Here is a 14679-nt window from a genome sequence, read left to right as displayed (position 1 = left end):
TTCAGAAACAGCTTCTTCTCCTCTGGCATTAGATTCCATGCACCCATGAACACTACTGCTTTATACCTGTTTCGTTGCACTATTTAGTTTGGAATTTATTATAATTTTATATCCTTGTACTGTTGCTGCAAAACAACAAATTTCAAGTTATATAAATCAGATTCTGATTCTGATTCTACTCTATCCGAGATGATACTAAGTACATATTCCTCCAAACTCAGCTCCCATCGTGTGTTATCATCCATCTTGAGTTTCATGTTCATAAAATTATTACTTTTAATACAAGCTCACCATATGGTGTCGTCCTCATGAACAACCTCCCCTGCTGGGATGAATGACCCCCTGTAGTAGCATGGGCAGCTGGAGGGATCCACACATTTCCCATTATCGTCCATGTAAGTTCCCTCGGCGCAACCACACCCATCAACCAGCTCAAAGTCAATCTCACATGTTCTGTCTGGTGTGGCCAGCGACTGACAGGTACGGTGGCAGTTGGTCATGTTGTAGCTGTAGACGAGTGTTTTTGGACAACTGATGTATTTTGCTGCAATGTCAAAACACAATTTGAGGAACTCCCACAACCAAAATTTAAACTATAAAACAATAACTCTTTGAAAAATAATTTCGATGTCAATTATGAATGCAGAAAGAGCTAGTCATTTACAGGTTGAGATATGTGGGCAGAAATGAGAGAGAGAAAATGCAGAGCCCATGGAACCTAGAATCCAAGATGCTCTACACTTATTGCAGTTCAAAGCAGAAGCCTTTTTTCGGTTAGACTCCCACTTACAAATCAGCCTGATCTCCAGTTTGTTAAGAGGCATTCTAAAGCAGATCAGGGATCAGGGATCAGGCAAGTCAGATATCTGACCCCAGGACGGATTAGGTGTCATTAGCTTAATTAGTTCAGACAAAGAACCTGCTCCTGTTCTATACTGTCCTGTATTCCAAGTCCTAGGAATACAAATATTATTGAAAGTTGAGATTGACCAACTATGTGGATGTATGAAAGAGTGGCTCAAGGTAAGTGTACAAAGTTTCGTCAAGTTAATGTAGCTGAGGGTGGTCAGCCTACTCAAGGGACATCATATTGAGTTAAAGGGAGCAGGAGTAGAGATGGTGCAGATCCATTCCAGAGGCAACAAAAATGTGGATGGAAGTTACAACAGTCTATAAGGTGTAGAGGGTCAATAGTGGTGACTATGCTCAGACATGCCAAAAGATCAGCATTAGGTCAAACCATCTGATTTAGTCTCAGACAGCTGCTATCGCTGAAGCTAGAGGCTGATAAATGGAGTCTGTGAACGGAACAGGGTCTGTCTTCCAGTTACTTTCATTGTCCATCACTTTCTCTGTGCACATAGGAGAGCATGTGTATTATAGGGAAAAAAACAAATGCTTAACTCTGCAAATTGGATGTAGAGGTGATAAATCTGGTTACAATACAAATACTTACAGCACACATTAGCTCTCCAGTTGGAGATGACTACACCCTTGGCTGCACAAGCCTGAACGTACGAGGAGAGGGCAGCACACATACAGTCCTCACTCTTCTCACAATTACAGCTGTCATATTTACAATGCTGTAAAACAGAAAACCTTCCTCGTCAAACACACATTCATATCATTGAAAAGTAAATATTGAACCAAGAGAAAATCCTTTGATCATATCACTCAGCTCCAGAATCCTAAGCTCTGGTACTATCCATGTGGAGTTTGCATGTTCTCTTGGTGGGTGGGTTTCCTTCAATTGTTCCAGCTCCTCCCCACACACAACCCAGGAATTTGCTTATTGTGAGGCTACTGTAAGTTGTCCCTCTTGTAGATTGGTGGTAGTAGAAAAGATGAGCAGGATGGTCCAATCAGAGAAAACAGAGTCCAACATTGTATCCCGTTCAAATTGCTACACAAAAGAATCTGTTGGAGAGAGTGCAGGGGAGATACTCCAAGGTGTTGCCCAAGATGGAATGTTTCAGTTATGAAGAGAGGCTGGAGAGGCTGAGTTTGCATTCCTTGAGATGGAGGAGGCCAAAACAACACCAGACAGAGGTATACTAAGTTATGAGGAGTATTGATAAGAGTATCCTCATAACACTGGTATCTAAAACTAGAGGTCAGAGAATGAAGGGTGAGAGGTCCAGAGAGGACATTGGAAAGAATTCTCTATCCAGGTGGTTGGAATCTGGAATGCACTGCCTGAGAAAGTGTAACATAGAAACATAGAAAAGTCAGGTGCTCTCACAGAACTTAAGAAGTTGTCTAGTAGTTCAGTACCCCGTCATTAATTTACCTGGTCACCCCTGAAAAAACTCTATCAAAACTCTATAGTGAAATTAGTGGGACGTGGTATTGATGAACCAGCTCTGAAAGCAAGAGTTGACTTATTGGGCTTCCATATTATGTGAAAATGTGAGAAATAATATGAATAATGGGCAGAATATAACAATTAAGATCCTGTCACTTTAATGAACTGAGTTAGGAGCCCACTACCAATTAATGAGCATATATCAGCTATCCTGATAAAATAATTAAGTCAGTTGTTACAAAGTGAAAACGCTTCACTTACTTCATCCTACATCAAAAGAAGATGCTGAAATTTTTGAAATTAAATTTTTCCTTCCCCAGGACACTGCATAAGTCCCAGCAAACAGTACCCTCAGCCCACCCAACTCCCATTATTTCATCAATAATCTTTCTTGTCCAGGTCAAAAACGGGGTGTTCTCTAATGCCTCAAGAGAGCAGCATCCTTCATCAAGGACTCCGATCATCCAGGTGCTGATCTCTTCTCACTGCAACCACGGGGCAAGACATACATGAGTCTTAGGGCCTAAACCACGAGGTTCATGAACAGTTATTACCCTTCAGCCATCCGTTTCCTGAACCAGTGTAGATAACTTCTCACATTAACATGCACTGACTCCACAACCTATAGACTCACTTTCAAGGATTTCACACTCACGTTCACAGTATTATTTATTGACATTTTAGTATTATTTACATAATTCATTTTCTTTTGCACATTGGTTGTTTGTCCGTCTATCGTATTTCTTTCTTTGTTTTCCTGTAAATGCCTGCTGGAAAGTGAAACTTGCGGTAGTGTATGGCAACATGCACTGTACTGCACATACTTTGATAATAAATTCACTTTGACTTTGATTGCACAATGTTCAGTTCAATTCGCAACTCCTGCAAGCCTGGACAATATTCTAACATTAGCTGATAAGTAACAAGAAATAATTGGGCCGGTGACTAGACACTTAAAAAGTGTCCAGTTTTACAAGAACTCTGCCATCAAGGCCAAATCAGAGCTTGGGTATCTATAAAGGCCATCAATATCCCCTGACATCTCCCCTCTCCAAAATAATTTCACCATCCTGGCACAGACAAGAGTATCTTAGAATCCTTGCCTCAATACATCCAGTTCCACTACAGACAAAAATGTTGCCATCATCCAGGACAAGACAGTCCATTTGATTGGTTCCTTCAAGGTGGTATACCGCTTGACTGGGAAATATTTCTCTGTTACTTTTTTGTCACTGGGTCTGAATCCTGCATTGCCCTACCCAACTAAACTTTATAAAATGAAATGAAGGAGATCTATTTATTTATTTATTGAGACAAAACACAGAATATGCCCTTCTGGCCCTTCGAGTCACACTGTCCAACAATCCACGGATTTAATCCTCCCTAGTCATGGGACAACTTACAATGACCAATTAACCTTTCAACCAGTATGTCATGGACTGTGGGAGAAACTCAGAGCATTCAGAGGAAACCTACATGGGCACATGGAGAACATACAAACTTACAGACAGCGGCGGGAATTGAACCGAGGTCAGTTGTATTATAAAGCATTATGCAAACCATATAGCATATATAACCTTATAACAATTACAGCACGGAAACAGGCCATCTCGGCTCTTCTAGTCTGTGCTGAACGCCTACTCTCACCTGGTTCCATCTACCTGCACTCAGCCCATAACCCTCCTTTTCTTTCCTGTCCATATACCTATCCAATTTTTTTTTAAATGACAAAATAGAACCTGTCTCTACCACTTCTACTGGAAGCTTGTTCCACATAGCTACCACTCTCTGAGTAAAGAAGTTCCCCCTCGTGTTACCCCTAAACTTTTGCCCCTTAACTCTCAACTCATGTCCTCTTGTTTGAATCTCCCCTACTCTCAATGGAAAAAGCCTATCCACATCAACTCTATCTATCCCCCTCATAATTTTAAATACCTCTATCAAGTCCCCCCTCAACCTTCTATGCTCCAAGGAATAAAGACCTAACTTGTTCAACCTTTCTCTGTAACTTTGGTGCTGAAACCCAGGTAACATTCTAGTAAATCTCCTCTGTACTCTCTCTATTTTGTTGACATCTTTCCTATAATTCGGTGACCAGAACTGTACACAATACTCCAAATTTGGACTCACCCAATGCCTTGTACAATCTTAACATTACATCCCAACTCCTATACTCAATGCTCTGATTTATAAAGGCCAGCATACCACAAGCTTTCTTCACCACCCTATCCACATGAGATTCCACCTTCAGGGAACTATGCACCATTATTCCTAGATCCCTCTGTTCTACTGTATTCCTCAATGCCCTACCATTTACCATGTATGTCCTATTTTGATTAGTCTTACCAAGATGTAGCACCTCACACTTATCAGCATTAAACTCCATCTGCCATCTTTCAGTCCACTCTTCTAACTGGCCCAAATCTCTCTGCAAGCTTTGAAAACCTACTTCATTATCCACAATGCCACCTATCTTAGTATCATCTGCATACTTACTAATCCAATTTACCTCCCCATCATCCAGATCATTAATGCCACTATGCTACCATGCCACTGCCCACCTCAAGATGAGTTGGGGCTTCATCTTGATGTAGCTGATGTGGTTTTATCCATTACACCAAAAGAATTAAAACAATTGCAGCTTAATACCTGATAGTAGATGTTGGGGTCAATCTCTGAATGGCACAGGGCAAATGGGGAGTCATCAGCCAACAGCAGCCCACACCAATGTTTGGCATATTTTTCTATTTAAAAACAAGACTTTTTTTTAATGAAAGCAATTTAATAACTGATTAATTTGCAATAGAAATATCACCTTCACAAGCTGTTCTTTCAAATTTGTAGTGCAGAAATCAAGTGTGTGAATGATAACATGTTTATCTTTCCGATCTTAAGAATGGACAAATTGCAACAGATTTATGAAGTCTTCTGTTAGGCTACCCACTGACGCCTTCTTTTGAAGACAGATATCAGAACATTATTAATCACTCGTGAATGGCTCTGACTGTAACATAAGACCATAAGATATAGGAGCAGAAGTATCCAGTCATCCCCACTTCCCTACTTCCACCCCATACCCTTTGATGCCCTGGATAATCAAGAACCTATCTATCTCTGCCTTAAATACATCCAATGACTTGGCCTTCACAGCCGCTCGTGGCAACAAATTCCACAGATTTACCACCCAATGACTAAAGTCCGCATCTCAGTTCTAAAAGGATGTTCTTCAATCCTGACGTTGTGCCTCTTGTCCTAGAATCCACTACCATGGGAAATAACTTTGCCACATCTAATCTGTTCAGGCCTTTTAACATTCGCAATGTTTCTATGAGAACCCCCTCATTCTCCTGAACTCCAGGGAATACAGCCCAAGAGCTGCCAGACGTTCCTCATACAGTAACCCTTTAATTCCTAGAATCATTCCTATGAATCTTCTCCGAACCCTCTCCAATGTCAGTATATCCTTTCTAAACTAAGGAGCCCAAAACTGCACACAATACTCGAAATGTGGTCTCACGAATGTCTTATAGAGCCTCAACATCATATTCCTGCTCTTATATTCTATACCTCAAGAAATGAATGCCAACATTGCATTCGCCTTCTTCACCACCAACTCAACCTGAAGGTTAACCTTTAGGGTATCTTGCACAAGGACTCCCAAGTCCCTTTGCATCTCTGCATTTTGAATCCTCTCCTTATCTAAATAATAGTCTGCCCATTTATTTCTTCCACCAAAGTGCATGACCATACACTTTCCAATATTGTATTTCATTTGCCACTTCTTTGCCCAGTCCCCTAAACTATCTAAGTCTCTCTGCAGGCTCTCTGCTTCCTCAACACTACCCGTTCCTCCAGTTATCTTTGGATCATCGGCAAATTTAGCCATAAATCCATTAATACCATAGTCCAAATCACTGACATACATTGTAAAAAGCAGCGGTCCCAACACCAACTCCTGTGGAACTCCAGTGGTAACCAGCAGCAGCCAGAATAGGATCCCTTTATTCCCACTCTGTTTTCTGCCGACCAGCCAATGCTCCACCCGTGCTAATAATTTCCCTGTAACTCCATGGGCTCTTATCTTGCTAAGCAGCCTCATGTGTGGCACCTTGTCAAAGGCCTTCTGAAAATCCAAGCACACCACGTCTACTGCATCTCCTTTGTCTACCCTGCTTGTAGTTTCCTGAAAGAATTGCAGTAGGGTTGTCAGGTAGGATTTTACTTTCAGGAAACCATGCTGGCTTTGACCTATCTTGTCATGTGCCTCCGGGTATTCCATAATCTCATCCCCAACAATCGATTCCAACAACTTCCCAACCACTGATGTCAGGCTAACAGGTCTATAGTTTCCTTTCTGCTGCCTCCCACCCTTCTTAAATAGCAGAGTAACATCTGCAATTTTCCAGTCATCCAGTACAATGCTAGAATTTATCGATTCTTGAAAGATCATTGCTAGTGCTTCCACAATCTCTCCAGCTACTTCCTTCAGAACCCAAGGGTGCATTCCATCAGGTCCAGGAGATTTATCCACCCTCAGACCATTAAGCTTCCTGAGCACCTTCTCAGTCGTAATTTTCACTGCACAAACTTCACTTCCCTGATACTCTTGAATGTCCCGTATACTGCAGACGTCTTCCACTGTGAAGACTGATGCAAAATATGCATTCAGTTCCTCTGCCACCTCTGCATCTCTCATTACAGTATCTCCAGCATCATTTTGTATTGGTCCTATATCTACCCTCGATTCTCTTTTACCCTTTATATACTTAAAAAAGCTTTTAGTAACTTCTTTGATATTAGTCGCCAGCTTCCTCTCATAATTCATCTTTTCCCTCTGAATAATCTTCTTAGTTTCCTTCTGCAAGTTCTTAAAAGCTCCCCAATCCTCTATCTTCCCACTAGCTCCGGCTTCCTTATATGCTCTCTCTTTTGCTTCCACTTTGGCTCTGACTTCACTTGTCAGTCACGGTAGTGTCCTTCTTGCCTTTGAAAATTTCTTATTTGGAATATATCTGCCTTGCACTTCCCTAATTTTTTTGGAAAAACTCCAGCCATTGCTGCTCTGCTGTCCTTCCTGCAAATGTCCCTTTCCAGTCAACTTTGACTAATTCCCCTCTCATGCCATTGTAATTTCCTTTATTCCACTGAAATACCAACACATTGGATTTTATTTATATGATTTTTTAAAATCACCTGCCAAGGTAGACATTGCTGCCATATTGACGTCATGTACCAGGATTAAGAGAGAAACAAAAAAATCAAAGAGATAGTCTTGCAGTTTTCCATCAAAGTTATATCATGGGGCATCATTGGGTTGCTTTAAAGTGAAAGCATTTTATCACTGGATGTAGGTATGACTCATTAGACACAGTGAAAGTAAAGATGATCAGAACCCATTAAATGTGATTAATACACGATTATAATGAACAGAACATCCAATTCTTCTTATGCCAAGAATCTCTGATTTGGGAAATTCTGGTGTCTTAGGTGATTCACAAGGTTAGTACTCTGAAAAACTCATTTTACTCAGCAGATGTATAGATTACTTTTTGTTTTCAATGGCGCATGTGGGGATTTGAGGGAATTATTTCAGAATGGAAGAAAAGATCTCAGTGAGAAGGCAGTCTGCTTCAGGATTTACTCGGTACACCATAGCTTCTGCATATACTTCTTGCTCTGTGGATGATGACACCGGCAAACAATGCAACCAATGGCGATGTCCTCCAGGCAGTTTACAGAACTACTACTTTTACTTCTTCTTTCAAATATGATTCTATTGTTAGGCTGCATACCAATTGGAACCTGTGATTTAAATTTTGGTGGTCTGATTGGGCAATCTGGCACTTTGATGTCTCCAGGGAGGTTTGATGAGGTCTGGAGTGGAGTGTGTGACCTAGAGGCCAGGAAGCCTAGAGACAAGGTGAAAATCCATGTTCCATTCCATTTCTTGCCAATATCACTGATTAAAGTGTTAAGCAAGATTGAAATCAACGAGGATGAGAGAAGAAGATGAGCGGGTGACCATCTGCCTGGTCTCGCTCTTTCCCTCACTCACCTTTGCCAGAGGAACGTGCTTGCATTGAACTGGTCTCTTTCCCTCTCACTTGCTGCTGCCAGTCTTGGGTTTTGGGCAAAGTTTAACCAATGCTGTTTGCGGATCAGACTCTGTAGCTCATGTTATATGTGTTTCTGGTTACTCCTTTTTTATTGCTATTTTGTGCAAAGTTGATCTGGATGGACTGGATCTGCAGCCTGTAGTCAATGAATGACACAGAGCTAAACTGAGCTGAGCTGAGCTGAACAGAACAGAACAGAACATCCCTGGACTGTTCCAATGACTCTGTGGTTTGATGTTTCATATTCTGTGTGTTTCTCGCTTTTTTTTTGCCATTCACGCAATTTGTTTTATTTTTTGTGTTGTCTGTTTGCTGTTTTCTTTGAATGGGTTCCATGGTGTTTCCTTATTTCATGGCTATGTATTGGAAGACAAATCTCAGCGTTGTATATTGCATACATACTTTGATAATAAATGCACTATGAATATTTGAATTTTAGAATCTTTCTTAATCAATATCAATCTCATATATGTAAGAACTTAATGTGATTGTTTTCTTTCCTGCCATGCTGACTACACATTCAACACTTGCCACTTTGTTAGTCTTGATATCCATGTCATATTCATTCTTCACCAGGTTTAATCATGATGATTGTACTATTGTAGTAAGATTTTCAATGAACTTGTATGTTGTATCAGCTTACCATTTTCAACACTGAGGGAACATGGATTTTCATGAATATCTTTTTTGTTAGGGCAGCTGGCTTTGGTCTTCCATGTGTTTGCAAAGGCTGCAGCTGTTCCTTCCACAAGACCACTAGCTACTTTAAATTCATCATTAAGTATGTTGTTGAAGTTTCCACAAAGACCTAAGAACATAAAAAGTAAATTTTACAGTGTTTGATGATTACTATACTGAAAACGAAGCACCAGTAACCAGTACTGTATAGTAAAGGTACAAGGAGATTGTAACTGACCACACATCCGGCCTTTGAAGAAAGGATCCAGACTTATATAGACTTGCATCAGGGGCACCAGCTGAATCCGAAGCTGCAGACCGAAGGGAGTGTGAAGAATAATGTAGAAATTTGAAGGTTTGAATATTGTGATATTGGCTGTGAAAACAAGAGGAAAATCATAGACTGAGGATCAGAAATAAATATCAAGATAATTGGAACTAAATACTTCTAAACAAAAGTAAACTAATTTAAGCTTAAATTAAAAGCTATTACTAAATAATAATAAGGTCCTTTTTACAGCACATCTGCCTGGACAGGTTTAGCATCCTCTTGTGCAGTGTGCACATTGGATATATGAATGTCACATGATTTAACTATTTCAAGTCAAGCTCAAACTGTCAGCACAATGGCACAGGTCCTGAAGTCACAGAGATATAGAGCAGGGAAGAGGCTTTTCAAACCAGCAATCCATGGCAACCAGTGGGTATTCATTTACACCATACCATCTGTGATGAAGGTGTATATATATATATATATATATATATATATATATATAGTTTTTTTTCCAGGTTTTGTCTTGTTTTGAGGTAAATAAAAGTACCTCAATTTATTTTTGCAACTCAAGCCATCTGGTTATTTTTCTTAAACAATTGACCCACAGTTTTTTGTGACACCATCTCAGAACAATGTAATACATGAGAATAAAAACTACAGATTACTATATAATAAATTAAATAAGTACTGTAAAAAGAGAGGAAAAAATACTGAGGCAGTGTTCATAGGTTCATAGTCCATTCAGAAACCTGATGGTGGAGGGGAACATTCTGTTCCAAAAATGTTGTGTCAGTGTCTCCAGGCTCCTGTACCTCTTTTTTGATGGTAGCAGAGAGAAGAGGGTCTGTCCTGGATGATGAGGGTCCTTAAGGATAGGTGACCCATTTTTAAGGCATCACCGTTTGAAGACGTCCTGGAGGCCTGGGAGGCTAGTGCCCATGATGGAGTTGGCTGAGTTTCCAACTTTTTGCAGCTTTTTCTGATCCTGTGCCGTGGCTACTCCATACCAAATGGTGATGCAACCAATTAGAATGCTCTTCATATATGAATCTTTATATATATCTTTATACATCTTTAAATATTCGCAAGTGACTTTGGTGACATACCAAATCTTCTCAAACCCCAAATGATATACAGCCACTTTGTAATTTCAACAAGACAAGACCATAGACATAGGAGCAGAATTAGGTCATTCAGTCCATCGAGTCTGGTCCGTCATGGCTGATCCCGAATTTCACTCAACCCCATACCCCTGCCTTCTTGCCATATCCTTTGATGCCCTGACCGATCAGGAAACTATCAACTTCTGCCTTAAGTATACTGTGATGCTCTGGTAGTGATGGGGGGTCGACAGCCTTCCCCTGCATTTCTAATGACCAGTACTGTTTATTGATCTTGTGTTAACATAATTTTGTGGGATTATGGTGGGAAGTTCCAGTTCATTTATTGTTACATTTTAGCTCGGGTTATACAGTTATTTGCTTGTGTATTTGTGGGTCACTGTATGAGACTGGTTGGGTTCTCTCTCCAGGTCATGGTGCCCGGTCTGTTTATCACAATAAAACAGTTGTTGAGCTAACAAGCTTTCTTGTCTGTCATTATGGACCCAATGCGTGCCACGTTGGTGTCAGGAGTGGGATGCGAGATTGACGAGCTACAATGTCCGATAGAGTGCCTTAAGACCCGGGGAATAAGAGGAGGGACCCAGCTGTCTGCCTCCCCGCACCGGGCTCATGAAGAGGAAACCCGGTGGGAGGTCCTGGGAACCGAGCATTGTGCCTTCCCAAGGAGCCCCGATGGAGCGAGCTGACCCAGGCTCCCCAACCTGGAACCGGGGGACACGACAGAGCGGACTACTTGGCCCTGTCGCGACCCGCACCGGGGAACTCAAGACGCTGTAGTCATGGACAGATGGGCCCCATGGCAGACGCCGCCGGAGAAAGAGGAAGGCCAAAGGGCCTCAGCGATTTGCGCCACAAGATCCACCCTGAAGCTCCCCAAATACAACGGTACCAGCCGCCTGGAGCCTTACCCAGCGTTAAGTCAAACTTACCGCATGGCACAACGGGTAGAGCCCTACTGAGACAGCGGTGCCGCTTGCCCTGGCACTGGAGGGAGATGCCCTGCGGGCCCTCCTCGACCTAACGCCGGTAGAGCTGTGTGACTACAGGGCGCTGGAGCAGCGTTTCGAGCAGAGGCCGTTGGCGGAAGCAGTGAGGGAAGAACTGTGCAGCAGACGACACCGTATGGGAGAAAGCCTGGAGACATTGACAGCTCTGTGCTCGGCATGGCAACCCATAGTTCCCTTCCGCGGCTCAGGAAGAATGTGCCCACCGAGCCTTTGTAAAGACACTGACGCCGGAGCGCCTTTGGCAGCGTGTTCGTCTGACCTCGCCATCATCGCTGGATGAAGCGCTGGCAGAGGCGGGCAGAAGCAATCTTAGTCCTCCAAGGAGTTCCAGCATCGCCCCGCATCAGTGAGCCCGGGCCTGTGTCATCCAGGCGGAGGAGGAAACTGACAAGGAGGAGCCTGTGAGACAGGCCTGACCCTGCCGGGGCCATGAAACGATCTCTGCTACCGGTGCGGGGAGGGAGGCCATTTGGCTCCAGATTGCCCCGTACCGGCACCACGCCACAGCCAGGCTCAACCGTCGGGAATCGCCAAGTGGGCAGTGCCGCCCGGATTCGGAGGGATTCTGCCTTTGCTGCCCCTCTGGGTGGACTGTTTGGGGAAGAGCAAGGCTTATACGTGGACTGCGTGGTAGAGAGCATCAGATGCCATGCGTTGGTGGACACGGCGTCAACCATCACTATCATCAGTCCCGGTGTCCTCCCCAACACAGACCAGCCATCCTCACCTGGGTGGACAATGACGGCGGTTCAGCTGGCTACAGACACCGGCGACTGGGGGGGCAATGTGAGGAAAGTGAAGGCTCATCACAGTCGATAAAACACGATGCAGCACGAGGCCCGCAGTAGTGCAGCACAGCCGGCAGCAGCCCAACGCAACACCGCTGAACCAGGAGCAAGCGACGGTGACTGCCGGCAACCACCTCCCCACCATGGACCAGTGAGATGAACAGGTGAGCGATTCTGTGCTGGCCCGGGTGAGGGGATGGCTGAGTGTGGGATACCGGCCAACCGAGTGGACAGTGGTCTCCGCCCTGGACCCAGCGACCGAAGCCCTCACCTCCAGCAGCTGGTGGTCCCCCGAGGGCTCTGCGTCACGGTGCTGTGTTCGGGGCACGGGCTGGTGGGGACTGGCCATCTCGGAGTTGTAAAGACGTTGGGCAGGCTGCACGAACGCTTCTACTGGCCTGGGTACAGACAGGATGTGGAGCTCTTCGTGCACTGCTGAGATGTTTGCACATCCCAGAAGGGGCTGGGCTGCCAGCCTAGGGTACCAATGCAGCAGTACATGGTGGGAGCCCTAGTATAGGTCTACTGCCCCTCCCTGAATAATGGACCTTTCCCCCAGGCTTGCAAGCCACTGGAATGGGCCGGGACAGGTGCTTGACCACATGTGGTATGGCAGGTGCGGTTGCCTGAGCGGGGATGGCTGGTTCGGAAGGCAGTTGTGTTGCACCGAGACGGGCTGGCACCGTGTCAGCACTTGCCACCACTAACTCCAGTGAGGCTGAAGGAAGGAAGTGACACCCGTGTGTCTTGCCTGTTCTCTTGCCTCACACAAACAGGGCCTCCCCTGGAGGGGTCGCCAGCAACCGCGCCCCCCCCCAGCGCCCCAGGCAGCAGCGGCAACACCTACTGGGACTTTTGGATTTTGTTATGGACTCTGGGGTTGCCGAGAACGGCACACCACTCAGGGGCAGTGTGACGCTCTGGGGGCCGGAGGTTGGGGAGAGGCATCTTCTACAGCCTGCCCCTGCATTTCTAATGATCAGCACTGTTTATTGTTCTTGAGTTAACATACATTTGTGGGATTATGGTGGGAAGTTCCAGGTCATTTATTGTTACATTTTAGCTTGGGTTATACAGTTATTCACTTGTGTATTTGTGGGTCACACTAACTGTAACCAGGTCACCTCTGTGGTCTGTATGAGACTGGATGGGTTCACTCTCTGGGTCATGGTGCCCGGTCTGTTTTGTGTTAATCACAATAAAATGGTTGTTGAGTTAACAAGCTTCCTCATCTGTCATTATGGACTAGTTCTGAATACCCCCACCATAGGAAACATCCTCTCCACATCCACCCTAACTACTCCTTTCAAAATTCAGTAGTTTCAGTGAGATTCCCCTGCATTCTTCTGCATTCCAGTGAGTACAGGACCAAAGCTGCCAAGCGCTCCTCATATGTTAACCCCTTCATTTCTGGAACCTCCTCTGGACTCTGTCCAATGACAGCACATCCTTTCTGAGATATGGGGCTGAAAACTGTTGACAATACTCCAAGTGTGGCCTGACTATAGTCTTATAAAAGCTCAGCATTATCTCCTTGCTTTTATATTCTATTCCCCTTGAAATAAATGCCAACATTGCATTTGCCTTCTTTACCACAGACTCAACTTTCTGGGAGTCTTGCACGAAGATTCCTAAGTCCTTCTGCACCTCGGCTTGAATTTTTTAAACTATTTTGATAATAGTCTGCACTATTGTTCCATTTAACAAAATGCATTATCATACATTTCCCAACACTGTATTCTATCTGTCACTTCTTTGCCCATTCTTCCAATTTGTCTAAGTCCTGCAGCAATCGCATTGCTTCCTCAGCACTACCCTTCACCTATCTTTGTATCATTTGCAAACTTTGCCACAAAGCCATCAATTCCGTTATCCAAATCATTGACAAACAATGTGAAGAGTAGTGATCCCAATACTGACTCCTGAGGAATACCACTTAGTCACTGGCAGCCATCCAGAAAAGGCCCTTTTTATTCCCACTCCTGCCATTCCACTATCCATGCCCGTACCTTTCCTGTAATGCCATAGGGTTTTATTTTGTTAAGCAGCCTCATGTGTGGCACCTTATCAGCCGCCTTCTGAAAATCCAAGTAAATGATATCCACTGCCTCACCTTTGTCCACCCTGCTTGTTACTTCCTCAAAGAACTCCTAACAGATTTATCAGGCAAGATTTTCCTTTACAGAAACCATGCTGACTTTGACTTATTGTATCATTAGTCTCCACCAATTTTTGTCATCTGTGAACTACTGATCATGCATATCTACATCTAATAATTCCTGTATAAATGAGGGTCCCAGCACTGATCCACATGGAACCCATCACAAAACTGTATACCATCACCATCTCTCTCTCATTGCTGAGCCAAGTTTGGATCTTATTTGCTA

At 43.8% G+C, this 14679-nt stretch overlaps 1 protein-coding gene across 1 annotated transcript in view; it reads right to left on the bottom strand.

Annotated features, from left to right (window-relative positions):
* Positions 1-14679, bottom strand: part of LOC134353480 (mucin-2-like) — a 182926-nt gene that overhangs the window by 136914 nt on the left and 31333 nt on the right. Inside the window, exons 13-17 of the mRNA XM_063061484.1 lie at positions 9338-9475; positions 9065-9229; positions 4955-5049; positions 1457-1583; positions 292-544 (exon numbers count right to left, since the gene is read on the bottom strand). Of these exons, the coding sequence (XP_062917554.1) occupies positions 292-544; positions 1457-1583; positions 4955-5049; positions 9065-9229; positions 9338-9475 (778 nt within the window). The remainder of the gene's footprint in view (positions 1-291; positions 545-1456; positions 1584-4954; positions 5050-9064; positions 9230-9337; positions 9476-14679) is intronic.

Source organism: Mobula hypostoma, chromosome 11 (assembly GCF_963921235.1).
Source record: "Mobula hypostoma chromosome 11, sMobHyp1.1, whole genome shotgun sequence".
In the NCBI taxonomy this organism is placed as follows: domain Eukaryota; kingdom Metazoa; phylum Chordata; class Chondrichthyes; order Myliobatiformes; family Myliobatidae; genus Mobula; species Mobula hypostoma.
Note: the sequence above shows the minus strand (reverse complement) of the source record. Positions and strands in the feature narration are given on the sequence as shown.